The following is a 15,933-nucleotide window of genomic DNA, read 5'->3' on the forward strand; positions in this document are numbered from 1 at the left end:
TCATGTTAACTGACGGATGACTTCCCTCTCGTTATGTAATATAATAGCTAATAGCACTGGTGGAAAAAAAAAGTATTTATTCAAGTACAGCACTGAAGTTCAATTTTGAGCTACTTGTACTTTACTTGAGTATTTCCTTTTTTTCTGCCTCTACATCTCATACCCCACAACAATTTGACTATATAGCTACAAGTTACTTTGCAGATTTATATTATTGATACAGTTAAACAACCGTGTGGTGTATTACTGTAGATTAAACTGTCCAGCAGCACAATCTTTACCAGATGCAGCATTAAAATGATGCACACACACTAATGCATCAATAAGTATAATACCATATACATATTTTGAAATGTGGTGTAATTTTAGTGCATTAAATGTATTTTAAGTTCAAGTAAAACTTTGAATGCAGGAATTTCTCTACCAGTATTTCTTCACTGTGGTATTGATACTTATATGTAAATAAAAGAGTGATTCTGTAATTATTATTAGTTTCTTGTTATATAAGGAGCATTGTTATTTCATATTTTTATTTCAAGATGTGATTTTTTTGTAAATAAAACCTTAACCTGCAGACAAAGATCTACAAATGGCAAATAAATGTAATGGATTGAAAAATGTAGTAGAGTATTAAGTAGCTTTAAGTGGTACAACTCAGGTTGAAGGATCTCAAAATTGTACTTGAGTAAAATACTTGAGTGGCTGAAATCATTTTTTACCATCACTTGTCAATTTCTCATGATTTAAATGATGAATTTGCCCCAACTTACAAAAAAACTACCTGGGGACTATTAATAATGGCTCCCCTCACTATGTATTTTAGCATTTTCCCTAAATGCTGTAAGACAGCATTTGGTGTAGCACAAGACGTGTACATCATCTGCCAGCTGTAGTTGGGTAATAAAAAAAAATAAAAAAAAAAGACAAAGACATGTAGTAAAATTTTTATTCATTTTTCCCCAAGTCAAAAAACAAACAGAACAAAGATACAGAGAATGAGATAATGAATCGATTTCTATACAGTGGCAATTTTAAGTTAAACCTTCCTTTGCCCAGACATGAAGTCTTTCCTCTGCTTGAAACCCTGTCTCGCCTCTGGACACACACTAACCGCACACACATACGCACTTTCCATTCATTCAACCTGGGAGCCCTGAAGTCCTGAATTGACTGGACCGCACACAGTTAAGACAACAGGATTGGATGCAAGCATAGTGGACAAAATATGACAATTAAGGGGTTTTATGGAAAGCAACAAGCTCCACCACAATATTTACTAAGTGCAATGACCAAACCTGCTTTATCTCAAAGGCCAGAGGATGCCGTCCATTCAATTCAAGACAACATTGGAGGCAATGTTTCACAAAACTAGACAAATCATTTAAACATTTTCAGAACATAACCCCAAAAATTACTGGTTGTAGTTTATCTCCTCGGGTCTCCCAGTCAGATCCAATACATCCCCACCCTCCCCTTGATTCCCCGCATCACAGGTACATACACTGGTAGAAAAAAGAAACACTGATTTCAGAAATGAGGATCATTTGTGGATGAAGAGGGAAGAGGGAGGAGACCCAGCTAATCCAAGAAATCCAGAAACCGTGCTGACTGATCAAATGGAACAAGGAGGGGGAGGGAAAAAATGTTTCCATTGTCATCAGGCGTACAGACGGCTCCCTAACGCAGTCGAACTAGGTCAAGTCATGTGAGAAAGCACCCATATTCAAAAGAAAGTTCACACTAATGTAGTGGGTAAGGTTTTTTTTAAAAATAGAGAGGCCAAAAGTGCTGTTTCTTTGGACAATCTCTGCTTCACAGAAAATAAACTGTTGGCCAACAGGACAAATGTTGCCCTTTGGCGTCCCGAAAAGTGAAAACACCAAACTGAACACTGAACTTTTTGCCCTTCTACCTTTAACTGAAGCGACGCCACAGCCACGGTGACAGCTTGCAACATTTCGTACAACTGTTAGTGAAAAGAGCAGTCGCCAAGATGGCAAAAACTCGGACTGTTGGGGAGAACAGGGGGAGGTGATGAAAAAAATCAAAGTACTCCCCTCCGTCCCCTGCCCCTTCATCCACAATATATGAACATGAGCCTCCTGCAAACATGTTTACAAAGTCACCAAAAGCAAACAAGAGAAAAGCCAAAAAATAATTAAAATTATTAATTTTCCTCTATTCATATTCACACAGAATAGTAGTTAACTTTCTTTCTTAAATAAACTGAACAGTCCAAATAAACCTGTGTACACGTCAGCTATCAGAAATGGGACGAAGATTAGTGAGAAGTGGGAGGGATTCGAAAAAATTTCAACCTAAAGCTCGATTAAAATGTATTAACATGTGCTACTCATGCAAACAATGACAAAAGCAGCAACGCCAAGCTAGTATCCCTCGTCCACATGTGCCCCATTTCCTCCTAGATTCGAAATTAAAGACAGAATAATCATTCTGACTATTATCTTTTTTCATATAAATCTTTAAATTCCCAGTGTCAAGGGAAGAAGAGTATCTGGAAAATTTTTTTTTTTTTTTTTTTTGTTTGCTTTTGCTTTTGATGCACAAGTCTCCAAAATGGTAGAGGACAAGAGGATGCTGGTGGGTGTTTTCATGACATCTTTCAGGTTTTGTCTTAGGGGGTGTGAAGGAGGAAGAGGGGAGGGCGATGGGTACACACACCTATGTAGTTAATGATGTTCATTAAGTGAAATTTCCCTTCCCTGCAAGCCAGTTTCTCTCTCCTATCACATATGTATTTATGCCGATCATCCAACTCTTCATTTGAATATAACAAACACCTAAAGCTCCATCTTCTTTCATCCACAAAATGCCCCCAAAACTGGCAGCAACTGTACTTTTACAAAAGCAGCAACAGGTCTAACAAGATACACCTTGGTGAAATGTGCAGTAAACAAAGTCTAAACCTTACCTCCTTGATTTTCTTTAGAGCTTATGCTTTAGTGATGAATACAATCCACTTAGCTTTTTGAAAAAGGCTTTTGGCAAAATGTACGCTTTCCAGGAACAACTATACACCCAACATTTAGAGATCGAGAGAGAGACTGGATGTAATACACTATAAAGTTAAAAAGGGACATTTTCTCCCCCTCATGTGTTCACCACATCTTCCTCTCCTTTTCATTCCCTCTTGGGATTTGCAGTTTTGCTTCGATACCCCATGTGGAAATTAAAAAACTATTTCAAAAGGCAGCCTTTTTTTCCTTCAGGCAGAGCAGTTCAAGTCTTTCACATAATAGTTTTAACTATTTTTTTGGGGGGGGGGGGGGGGGGGGTAAAGGTGGGGCAACTCCCTCAAATGGTCAAGACAGAGGTCCCAAAGTGGAGATTTCCCCAAAGAAAAATGATCACAGTTGGGACCCCTGTGACTAAAAACACCGCCACCTCCAGCTGGTTAAAGATGCTGTCCTTCAGGTGTCCACCGCGAGGTGACGGAGTTTCTTCAGGTGCCGCCCCTTCTCAACTGCGGCTCAGTTGTTCTCCTCGTCGCTGTCGTCGGGGCTGATTGCCGGGCTGTAGGTGGGTGAGGTGGGGCTGTATCCAGGGGAGGTGGGGCTGTAGGTGGAGCCTTTAGGACTAGTTGGCGAGTATGTAGGAGATGTGGGTGAGTACTTGGGTGAGGTTGGGGAGTAAGTCGGGGAGGTTGGGGAGTATTTGGGGCTGGTGGGGGTGTAGGTTGGGGAGGTGGGGGAGTAGGTAGGAGAGGTGGGGCTGTACTTCGGTGTTGTCGGGGAGTAGGTAGGAGAAGTAGGCGAGTACTTCGGTGATGTTGGGGAGTACTTTGGCGACGTCGGGGAGTACTTGGGAGAGGTGGGGGTGTACTCTGGGGAGCTTGGGCTGTATGAGGGTGAAGTCGGGGTGTATTTGGGGGAGGTTGGGGAGTAGGAGGGTGAGCTGGGGCTGTATGAGGGTGAGCTGGGGGTGTAGGTGGGTGACTGCGGGGTGTAGCGTGGACTGGAAGGGGAGTAGGACGGAGAGGTTGGGGAGTACGAGGGAGAGGTGGGAGAGTAGTTGGGGCTGGTCGGGGTGTAGTTGGGGGAGGTTGGGGAGTAAGAGGGCGATGTCGGGGAGTAGGAGGGGGAGGTCGGGGAGTAACTGGGTGAGGTGGGGGTGTAGTTCGGTGAGGTGGGGCTGTAGCTTGGGCTGGTCGGCGAATAGGAAGGAGAGGTGGGGGAGTATGAGGGGGAGGTGGGAGAGTAAGATGGAGACGTGGGAGAATAAGAAGGTGAGGTGGGTGAGTAAGAAGGCGAGGTGGGAGAGTAACTGGGTGACGTTGGGCTGTAGCTCGGCGATGTCGGGCTGTAGCTTGGAGAGGTGGGAGAGTAGGAGGGGGAGGTGGGGGAGTAAGACGGGGACGTGGGGGAGTAGGACGGGGATGTCGGGGAATAGGAAGGAGATGTGGGCGAATAGGAAGGAGAAGTCGGGGAGTAACTGGGTGAAGTGGGAGAGTAGGAGGGAGAAGTCGGACTGTAGTTCGGGCTGGTGGGGGAGTAAGAGGGAGAGGTGGGGGAGTAGGAGGGTGACGTTGGGGAGTAGCCCGGGCTCTGAGGGGTGTAACCTCCAGGGGAGCGAGGCTCGTAGGCTGGGGAGGTGGGCGAGTAGTTGGGTGACATTGCTCCACCTAAAGAAGAAAACAGACAAATGTTAAAAAACATGGAGTCCAGCCTAAAATAAACCAGACTGTCACTGATTAATATTAACTTCACACAACTGCACATAACTTTCTGCTGTAATTTCTATGCTCGTTTGATTTCACTTTGTACAAGTTAAAATCAACATCACCATAGTTGTTACAAAGAATTTTCAACAAACTGAAGTAAATGACGGATTTCTGCAGCGTCTAACCTGGAGATGGGATGTATGGGCTGGCGGGTCCTGGAGACCCTGGAGACCCAGGAGTGGGGGACCATGCCGGGGAGTAGCCCGGAGAGAAGCCACTGGCATCTGATGCTGCACTGGGAGAGAATCCTGCTGCTCCAGGGGTCATGCCGCTTCCTGGAGAAACAAAACAAAAATAAACTCAGTGAATGAAAACCAACAAAAAGGAGAACAGCCACAGAAACCTGGGCGCACACTCACCGACACTGGGGGACCAGGCGCCGTAGGCTGGCGTCGCTCCAGTGTTCCACGGTGTCATGGCAGGTGACATACCACTCATGGGGCTCGGCACCGTGCCAAAGAACATTCCAGTGGCTGCAAATAGGACACAAACAAAACATAAATATCAGAGCTCCAGCACTATATCTACTTTAAGAACAAAAACAATGCATTATATCCAACAAACGTCTCTCCACTTACGTCCAGCCACGCTGATGCCAGGTATGTTTGTAGGGATCTCCATGCCGTATTTACACTTCTCAGCGTCCAACAGCAAATCAAAGCAGCCGGTACCAGCAGGGGCGAGCTGGCCGAGCATGATGTTCTCAGACACACCCTTCATGGGGTCACTTTCACCGTGGGACGATGCCTCCATCAACACATCCACCTTAAGAAGGAAAATGGAAAATAAGTATAATCCAGTTTTTAAAAGTCAATTTTTCCCCCATTCAGCAACTAAAAATAACGATAAGTCAAAGGATTTTCTTCTAAAATGATTCAGTTATTGATTATCCTCTCACCGTCTCTTCAAAGGAACACTTCATCAGTGGTCCTGTGTCTTGACGGTTGATGCCGTGACGTGTGATGGCCATCAGGTGACCGCGGCAGGTCATGGTGTCACAAAGCAGAGCCAAGTGACGGTAGTTGACATAGGAACCGTCGAAGGAGATGACGTGGTACAACTCCCTCTCCAGAGCCTTTCGCACAGCCTCAATTCCCAACACCTATGTAAGAGAGAGAGAGGAGACAAAATGAATATCGAGGAAATCTTAATGTAATTTATTCCGGTCGAGATGAAACCATTTTTTATGCTTTTGTACCGTGAAGATCTCCACAATGTCGTTGGAGGTGGTCCTGACGGGATCCACGTCCTTCTCGCTGAGCACTCTCATGAGACTCACTCCGTCTGTCTCAAGGATCCACTCCTGCAGGGCCTTGAACTCACCGTCCTCTGTGATGATGATCTTCTTCTTATTGTCAGTTTGGGGCAAGTGCATGTACACCTGGAGGGGGAGAGGAGGAGTTTGACCTTTGACTTAGATCCACAGGCAGGTACAGTAGCAGCTTTTGTTACTGACATCATAATGAGTCTGCTGCGGAAACCTCTATGGGAATGCTACGTGTTCTTATCATGTTACCTTGCTGATCTGCTCAATGCCCTGTAGAGTCATGTCTGTCAGCATGTTGGCCTCAATGCACCTCAAGAACACGTCGTCGTCCATTTTGTCCACCACCTCCTCGTCCTGGACAAGGAAAACACAGTTTGTGATTAATATGCAAATAACTTAATTATTAAGTTATTGAACATATCATCATTACTCACCTCTTGGAACTTGTTCTCATCGCTGTTCATGATTCTGATTCGCAGAACGAGCTTCTCGGCATTGTCGTCGTTGAAGATACAGTTCAGATCATCTCCAAAACCTTAGGGCAGAGGGAACCGTGACAACGTTAGGGGGAAAAGCAATTCAGGTCTCTCAAAGTTCAAAATAAGAGCGTGTGTGAGGAACCCACCGGCGTTGATCTTCTCTGCAATCTGCTCCATAGTCAGCTTGCGATCAGTCATGTGCTTGCGGTCGAGCTCGATGCGCAGCAGCCACGGTGAAATGCGCGTCACGTCAAAGTCGGGCATCTCGTAGTAGACGTTCACCCACTCCTGGTCCTCGGCCACCACCGTGTTCTGAGGGTTGGGGTCATAGTAGATGGCGGTGTTGGCAGTCACCTGAGAAAAGAGAAACATTTTTAGCCACAGCTTTGAAATTAGGATGAAATTCTCCACCTGATAACCAGGAACGTCTGTAGCTTCTTTAGCGGCGTCAAAGAAACAGACATTTTCTCTCGCTCACTTTTCTCAGTGTGGTGTGCTCCAGTCGACAGAGGATGTCTTTGGCCCTCTCAGCATCACGTGCTGCCTGACCCAGCAGGAAAACGGTCAGCGACGGTGTCTTGGGCCTCTTGGAGATGTTGATCAACTCCTTTAGACGAGGCACACCAAGTGTGACGTTCTTGGCTGACACACCGGCGTAGTGGAAAGTGTTCAGGGTCATCTGGGTGGCTGGCTCTCCCAGCGACTGAGCAGCCAGAGCACCGACCATTTCGCCTGGGTGGGCCTGAGGAAGCAGAGGTAAATTAAGTTAAACCGTCTCACAGCTCTTTAACAACTCTTCATCCATGTGTATCAGTATTCTGAACTTACAATGGACTGGTTGAACTTGGTCTCAATCTCTCCCAGCAGCCAGTCGAAGGCCTCGGTGGTGAGGCGGAACTCCTCCGTCATGCGTCTGGAGCAGAGCGTGGAGCGCAGGTGGATGTTGAAGAGCAGCGTGGCGTTCTGCTGGGCCTGTCTGCTTAGCGGGTCGTCACCATTCACAATCACCAGCTTCTTACTCAAATCATGAACACCTGAGGATCCAAACACACAACCAAAGATTGACCTTTAGAAAAATTTGAAAATTAATTATTTTAAAGCCTTCATCTTTTTCCTTTCTTTTCTTTTATATTGTACTTTCGTTTTGGTCGGAAATGTGGTTGAAAGTGATCATTTCCACACTCTACAAGACTCTTCCACAGGGACTTGAGTTGTTCTACTTGTTATGTAACAGGTGTGGATTCCCCAGGTGGCTTTACACGGCTTTAAAGGCGTACTTGAGGCCGGGCCACGACCTCTTAGCTCTAATTCTACAGCGAGTCCTGTGTCCACGTGTTTCACAAAATCCTGTAACTAAAAATATGACACTGCAACTTTGCTGAATGCATTAAGAGAATTAAAAGTGGCTGATTAAATAAAGAATATACTCCACCCATGAGGTTTGTCAGTTTTGTGAGCTTACCCTCAACCACTCTTAGAGGATTCAGGTCTGTTGGGGTCCGAGTGTTGATGCGGAAGATCTTCTGAGCGTTCCAGATCATTCTGGCCAGGTTGCATGGCAGCACCACCTGAATGCAAGGAGGCAGTATCGTATTTTTGGGTTAATGTGGCAGAGCAAGAGACTCTTTAAGAGCTGAGGTGTGTACGGACGTGACCACACACACACACACACACACACACACACACACACACACACACACACACACACACCTACCTTACTGTCCCCAGTGGGGAAAATGGCTCGAAGGATCTCCCTGTCCTCCTTCATCTTCTCAAACTCCCTCTCCAAGGTGCTCTGCACATGGGCGTTGGTCAGTACGTCTTTTACCACGTCTTCTTGCAGCATCCGCCTCAGGGCTCGCTCATTAGTGCAATCAAACTTGAACCTGGACAGATTAGACAAGATGAGACAAAAGTTACACCGCTGATCATAGACATGAGGAATCTTTTGGCATTAGACTAAAATGAATGTGTGCACAAGCCAAAAATGCATTGACCTGAAAAACTGTCATTTTGACATAATACAATGCTTCAGTTTTCTGACTGATTATAAACAAGTGTATGAGTGTGTGACTCACTTCTTTTCAAAGGCCTTGTGTGAGGGTTTGACTGTTGCCAGATTCTGGAACTCGACGTTCTCTCCCGCCAGGCCGTCCTCACCGTAGCGCAGCTGCACCACCTGGTTGATGGAGTTACGCACCGTGCCGTCGTACTTCACCATGACAGACTCCATAGACTTGATCAGACGACGCTGGATGTATCCTGTTGAGGCAGAACAGATTTGACACATTTTAAATGCCATTTACATTTAAATGCCTTCCGTTTTCTTCCTTTATCCACTGTTTCCCCCCGGGAGCCTCCACTCACCTGTCTCAGCAGTCTTGACGGCTGTGTCAATCAGACCCTCTCTGCCTCCCATGGCGTGGAAGAAGAACTCTGTTGGTGTCAGGCCGGCCAGGTAGGAGTTTTCCACAAAGCCTCTGCTCTCAGGACCGTAGTCATCTTTAATGAAGTGAGGCAGCGTGCGGTGTTTGAAGCCAAAGGGGATTCGTTTACCCTCCACGTTCTGTTGCCCCACCACAGCAATAACCTGAATTAGGAGAGAAGATCGGGGATACAGCAGCAGTCAAGATATGTGCACTCGACAACTGTATTGTACTAAATCACATCTAATTGATCTATTGTAAGAGAAACATAGTTAGACTGACTCTCTTACCTGTGAGATGTTAATCTTTGAACCCTTAGAACCAGCCACCACCATGGACTTGAAGTTGTTGTACTCAGACAGAGACTTCTGGGCAGAGGATCCTGTTTTGTCACGAGCATCGTTGAGGATACGATTCACCTGGTTCTCAAAGGTCTGCCTCAGTGTGTTACCAGGGGTCGGCTCCAGCTCGTTGTTGTGGGCTTTCTCAATGACCTGGGAGGTGAAAGGCAAAGGACAACTAACTTTTCTGTACTGTCGCCCCGCCTGGAAAGCTGTTAAAACTGTGTTGAAATGCTTTGTGCTTACTTCTATCACATCCTGTTTGGCTTTCTTGATGGTGTTCTGGATGTCAAGGTACGTCTTGGCATCAGCAATGGAGTCACCGATACCAATGGAATGACCTGAAGAAGATATGACGGGTAAACTTGTAAATAAGGAAACAACAAGAAGAATCATTGCAAAGCACCAACATCAGTTTTGGAGAAAATATAATTGTTGCCTAATGTTTATTATTCAATAAAGTTGTATTAACTTTACTGTTTTCTTACCCTCGATGAGCAGCCAGTTGTTGACCACAGTTTGAATGTTGGAGTAGAAGAGTCTGGTGATGTCGTGGCCCATCTCCAGGTAGGAGATGTGGACGAGGGAGCCAGCTGAGGTTCCCAGAGACTTCTTACACAGGATGCCCATGATCAACTCGCCGTTCTCCACTATCACCTATGTGAATGAGTTGAATGTGAGGTTACTTGAATTGTAACCAATCTTCATTCAGTCATTCATCTATACTTGAATTAATCGGGGCTTTGTACCTTGGTGTCCCCAGGTGAGATGTGTTTGTAAGGACCGCTGTCCTCATCGTCCGGGTGGGTGCTGTGTGTGCGGATGACGTTTATGTGTCCAGGAATGATGAGGCTGAAGATCTGCTTGCCTGTCCACAGAGGACGGGGCTTGAGGATGGCCGGTTGAGGCATTTTCCCATCCCAGGTGGAGAGGAACATGAGCAGGTTCATGACTTCACCCTGTGGAGGCAAATCGCACAGTGAGTGGAGAGATGATGCAACTTAGGAGCCTGACAGGATACATGTAACAGACACTATGCATTCATGAGGTTAATGTGAGAGATGCCAACAGTCTCCTCACCCTCTCTAAGAAGACATCTCTCTTGGTGAATTTGCGCACAGCGGTGAGGGTGTCCTGCACAATACCCATGACGGGCCTGTTGGACTGGGGTGTGACAATCATACGCGGCACCATGGCCAGCTCCTGAATCTCTGCCCTTGTCTCGAGGGACTGAGGCAGGTGGAGGTTCATCTCATCCCCGTCAAAGTCAGCATTGTATGGGGTGGTGACACTGGAGAAGAGAGGATGGGATGTTAAAGCCTCTAAACCCCATTTCTAACTCTTACTACAGCCGGAAATTTGCAATAAGAAAAAAGGTTGCAGCCTGTGACAAAGAAAACATTCATAAAAGTCAAGGGGCCTGGTCTTCATTTGGTACCTGAGGTTGAGTCGAAATGTGGACCAGGGCAGAATCCGAACCCTGTGCCCCATCATGGACATTTTATGTAGTGTAGGCTGTCGGTTGAAGATGACGATGTCACCATCACACATGTGTCTTTCCACCTAAACAGAGAAAAAAAAAAAGTTTTAGTTGGAATTAAATTATTTCATACCACCATGTAACAAAAGATATTCCTTGTAATACACACTGCTGCTGAACAGTTTGTAGTTGTTTAATCTTGCCTTGTAGCCAATCTGCAGATGAAGGTCACTTGGTTTGGGGTGGAATCGCAGGTCAATTCTGTCCCCGTTGTCACGGATGATATATTTGGCTCCTGGATACTGGCTGTTGCCTCTTCGCACCAGTTCTTGCAACCTAATAAAAGAAATCAGAATAAATTAGCTGGCATCAAATTCAATTGAAAAAAAATATATAGTTTTTGCATATTACATGAAGTTTAATTGGTAACTTCTGTGGTGAACCTGTCAATGTTGAAAGGTGTGACGATTTCTGGGAAGGTCATATTGGCTGCGATGGATCGTGGTACTCCCACTTGGTCGATTTGCAGGTTGGGGTCTGGGGTGATGACAGTTCGGGCAGAGAAGTCCACACGCTTGCCCATCAGGTTACCTCGGACTCGCCCCTCCTTTCCCTTTAGACGTTGTTTTATGGATTTGAGGGGACGGCCAGATTTTTGCATTGCCTGGAAAAAGAAAACATGGGAAAAAATTTAAGCACCATAAAAATACTGTGCACAATTGAAATACAAAATAATGTCAACCACCACTTTGACTGGGCACAAATTAGCATATTTGGGTTGATGTGTAACTGTATATTTATTCACATACCCTTGGAAGTCCTGGCAATTCATTGTCCACCATTGTGGCCACATGAAACTGGAGCAGCTTCACATCCTCAGCTATGACATGAGCTGCTGCACCACTCTGCTCGTTTCTTCTCAGTTGGTTGTTGATCTTAACAATATCAGCCAGCTTGTGGGTCAAGTCATCCTTTAAAACAGAAGTTGATAGTTATTCTCATGTGTCTATCTCATTTTAACACGGCTTGAAAACATGGAACAGAAGAAATGTAGTTTAACAGTACAACAAAACTTTCAGTCTTGGGTCATACTGTCTTACCTGGTTGCGAGCAGATCCCTGCATGACTACAGCAGGCCTCACAGCCAGTGGAGGCACAGGCAACACAGTTACAATCATCCATTCAGGCCGGGCGAACTTGGGGTCCATGCCCAAGATGATGTTCTCTTCATCTGAGATGCGCTTGAAGACCTCGTGTACACGCTCGGGACTCAGCAGGATTTTCTTCTCTTGCGAATCCTCATTAACGTGTTTCCACTCAGCATACAGCTCCAAGCCAGAGCGTCTGATACGCGGCTGGTAGCGCCCACAGCCACCATGACCCTGCGTATGTCACAAAGCAAGGAGTGAAGTTAAGAGTAGGAGGAAGAAAATAGGTTGCGCAAGAGCCATGATATTGAGAGCAGAAATGCACATTAACTGTATAAAAAAAACAAAACAAATACCTTCTCCTTGGTAAGATCCTCCTCGGTCTCCTGCTGTTCCATTCCAAATTTGTTGTCCATTTCCTCCCCTCCTTCACATATGTTTTTTCCTTTGCACAGCTCGTACACATGTGTCAAACGCTTTCTGGGCTGCCCTTTCGATTTTGTCAGGATGTCTTTGATCTTTGGATTATTCTATAGATTACAGCAATGGGAATAAATTAAGCAACAAAACTGCAAAAGCTATGCATTATAACAAAAAGATGGAAAGAACATAGTTGCAATAAAATATCAGTGGATTCTTAGCATGATGTACTATAATATGCTGAATATACTTACCGAATCCACTAACAGCTTGGAGCAAAAGAAGCAGACACATCGGAGAACCTTCATTATCTTTGTAATGAAGCCGACATGGTAGACTGGCTTTGCCAGTTCAATGTGCCCAAAGTGACCTGGACATTCTGTCATGTTGCCTGAGGGAACAAAAGCCATGTAAATAACATTAAGTCATGACATTAACTGGAAACAGCACTCAACTGATTATTGGAATATTTAAGCATAGAAATCTAGCATAGCACTATACCTGCACATGTCTGACATCTTCCAGTTCTTTCTATGACACCTTGTCTTGGGTCCATAAGGCCACCAAGTTTAGGGCGTCCTCCTTCTGTTGTTTCAGGGTACTTGATTCCCCCTTCAGTAACCGACATCCGTTTCTGGGGAGAGAGTAGCATATACATAAGTTGATGCTACAGTAACCAGCAGTTGATCGTCTACCATCAGTGCAAGAATATTATTTTCCATACCTAATGTGTGCCTGTCACAAAAATCAATTTTCTATAATAATTCATAAGTGATGAAATCTAAATTTCCATTACCCAAGTGTTAAACCAGTGTTACACAAAAAAAAACCAAACACTGGCATTTTGAGAAAATCAAAACGTAGACAAATAAAAGTGTCTAATGTTTGCTGCGTGTGAATAAACATTTAATTCTGTAAGAAATAACTATGATATGAAACTTTACACTCAACTACAGATAAAATGCAAACAAAAGCAAACAAATATTCCTGCACACATTATATCTGCTACACCCGATCCTGCGTTAAAGAAAACATGCATATCTGTCTTTGTTTAAGTTACCTTTTATTCATTTATTGTGAGAGAAAACAGACCAATGCGTACAATGTGGTCGGTGGTAAAACCAAACACGTTGTGCCCATAACAAAAAGCGAAAAGTAACCAAAATCTTAACTTACTGGAGGGCCTTAAGGTTACAGTGCATGATTAAAAAGGGGGTTTAATTCATGTGATAGCATGGATCCTATTTGATAATGTCGTGCTTTAAGTTTTTTCAAACTTCCTGCTACATGCTAGTTAGCACAAGCTCCACCAGCCTGACACAGCTAGCTAGGCTAGGCTAACAGCAACAGCAAACATTCCCGTTGTAAACAGAACCATGTCTTCTCCATACATGTTAAACTACACGATTAGTCAAGAAACTGTAAGAGCAGCGTGTGATCTGTCAGAGAATTAATTAAAAAATCCCGACTCCCCAGAAAGAAAACCTACAAGCTCATCTGGGCTGATGATGCCGAATTGAACTCTCTTGATCGTGCGCAATGGGCATGCGCTGTCGCCGGAGGGCGGTCCGTGCATCCTGTCTATTCAAAGAGACGCGTCCTTCCTCGGCACACCGCTTTGTGAGCAGGAACAGCCTTTAAATTGTCACCACGGCTCTGGTCAGGCCGCCAACGGTGACCGGAAAGTCTCCGAAGGCGATATCCCAGGTACCTCTGCTGTCGGTTGCCTTTATAGCCGATTTATTTATGTTTTGGTCCTAAGTATGCTGGCTACCGACTGTTCCCCTCCCTTTTCCTGATCTACACTCTGGAGCGCTCTAAGCGCTTCTGAGCATGAAGCGGACCAACGCTTGGTTATATAGACTGAGCGGTTACTACGGGGTTGCACACTCAAAAAAACAGGGACTGGCTCTTCGGAAGGTGGGACATGGATCTCTGTAGTAAAACGCTCATTGGCCATTCAAGACAGTCACATGAATAATTAATTTTATCACACGTACAGCCAATGAGAGAACACGTTTATTTTCTCAACCAATCAAAGATTAAGGCGGGTGTTATTTAATCTGAACTCATCCCTATTGGCTTTATTAAAACAAAGTAGGCGGTGCTCAGTGTATTTTGCATCCGGAATATTAATATTCAATTAAACTGCTCTCGATTCGTCTGCCTTGTCATTAATATTAAGTAGCAGAGAGGACAGCACCAATGACTACGAAGAAATGAACCTTTTTAGAATAATTTTAACAAAATCCGCCCAGTTTCCGATTCTTGCCGAATGCGGCCGATGTGAATTTCTTCCCTCAGAGCAAAAATAAAAAAAATCTCTGTTGTCCCGTTCGTCTCGCTCTGGATCAGCCTGGGCTCTAAGAAAAGAGGCTCAGGGCTGAGGCCTGCTCAAACCTATGTTGAAACGGAGAAATTGTCGAAATACATTATATTTTCACCTCGAAATACAATATTATGGATTATTTTTCGAGCTATTTTAGAAACACGACGACGTGGCGGGTTTTCGTCCAGTGGATTTTTGGATCTTTGGGACTGTGTTGCAAGCCTCGGACTCGCCCGCGAACGGTGGCCGGCCAGGGGACTGGATTTTCCGCACAGCCCGTAGGAAAGTCTGGGGGAAGCCTTAAGTGTTCATTTAACGTTTGTTTTTCAACTGTTATTGACTATTCTTACATATATATGTTCTATGTTTAATTTATATTAGATTCTATTGTTGTGTTGTTTTTACTTTTTTAATATTTTTGTTAAATTTCGTAACTTTGCCGTAGGCCACTTTTCGATAGCAACCCGAAATGCCGTGGTTTTGGCGGTTAAGTAACATTAGTTCGCTATTAAGTTAATTGAGTACCGATTAGATTTACACAAAACTGTGATTATAACAAATCGTGTATAAGCCAGCTGATTATATATTTAAATACTCGTGTTGAAATTTTGATTTCTTAGCAATGCAGTTGGTGATCTGGTTAGCTTAATGTAGGACTACTTCGCTAACAACGACGGTATGTTCCCTGCTGTTTGTCTGCTATTTTAAACATCCTCAGCATTTATTGTGTGTAGCTACTGTAGCTGTGACAGGAATATGTTAAACGATTAAGTACTGATATGCCCAAAATATATCTTTTGTGTAAGGTAAAGTAGCCTGATGGTTTAGTCTTAGATGTTATATGACAAAACGTTCAGTTAGCTGCTTACTACTTGATTACTAGCTAATTCCATTCCTGATTTTGCGAGCCAGTTTTCATCTTAGTGTTAGCTTCACAGGATGTGTATTATTTACTGTGGCAATGTGGGTATTTAGAGTCTTAAAACGTTTCTTTCTGGACTAAAAGACAGGCTAGTACAGCTAGCCCGTTACTCCATTAGCGCTCAACATGGCGGTGTTTGACGCTTCTTGTTGTGAACGAGAAAGATGGAGTCTGGAATATTCTTGTTGGTTTACTAGACCAGCCAAGGAGCTACGCAATTTCTAAAGATGTTGAACTCCGTAACTAAATGAGAAACGGGACTGTGGCTGTTTTATCTTACAACGTGGCAGGGTTTTAAGTGTCGTTACTACGTGGAAGTTTGCTAGCCAGTATTTCTATGGTCTTGCCTCTCAGTTGATGTCGAAAGTTGAAGCCATTTT

At 44.4% G+C, this 15,933-nt stretch overlaps 1 protein-coding gene across 1 annotated transcript; it reads right to left on the bottom strand.

Annotated features, from left to right (window-relative positions):
- Window positions 1–932: 932 nt before the first annotated feature.
- Window positions 933–14,149, bottom strand: polr2a (RNA polymerase II subunit A). Its single transcript, XM_071460029.1, has 29 exons — window positions 13,792–14,149; window positions 12,804–12,936; window positions 12,557–12,693; window positions 12,239–12,412; window positions 11,835–12,116; window positions 11,544–11,705; window positions 11,178–11,398; window positions 10,938–11,070; window positions 10,693–10,817; window positions 10,335–10,545; window positions 10,004–10,213; window positions 9,743–9,911; window positions 9,501–9,595; window positions 9,204–9,407; window positions 8,855–9,077; window positions 8,566–8,749; window positions 8,202–8,373; window positions 7,950–8,055; window positions 7,316–7,521; window positions 6,966–7,229; window positions 6,634–6,841; window positions 6,443–6,543; window positions 6,258–6,362; window positions 5,940–6,122; window positions 5,640–5,843; window positions 5,320–5,506; window positions 5,101–5,214; window positions 4,867–5,016; window positions 933–4,642 (listed from the first exon to the last, which is right to left on the bottom strand). Exons 1-29 carry the CDS (start codon window positions 13,876–13,878, stop codon window positions 3,492–3,494), a joined length of 5,901 nt encoding a protein of 1,966 aa, XP_071316130.1. The 5' UTR covers window positions 13,879–14,149; the 3' UTR covers window positions 933–3,491.
- Window positions 14,150–15,933: the final 1,784 nt, after the last annotated feature.

This window comes from Trachinotus anak, unplaced genomic scaffold (genome assembly GCF_046630095.1).
Source record: "Trachinotus anak isolate AG129_WGS33_773 ecotype Australia unplaced genomic scaffold, CSIRO_AGI_Tana_v1 ptg000023l, whole genome shotgun sequence".
NCBI classification, from domain to species: domain Eukaryota; kingdom Metazoa; phylum Chordata; class Actinopteri; order Carangiformes; family Carangidae; genus Trachinotus; species Trachinotus anak.

Excerpts from the sequence above, each read along its gene's own strand:
- polr2a (XM_071460029.1), bottom strand. The coding sequence starts at position 13,878 with ATGCACGGACCGCCCTCCGGCGACAGCGCATGCCCATTGCGCACGATC. Across the intron at positions 10,214-10,334 it reads GAGATGTCTTCTTAGAGAGG|GGTGAAGTCATGAACCTGCT; the intron begins GTGAGGAGACTG and ends TTGCCTCCACAG. Across the intron at positions 9,596-9,742 it reads CAACTGGCTGCTCATCGAGG|GTCATTCCATTGGTATCGGT; the intron begins GTAAGAAAACAG and ends TATCTTCTTCAG.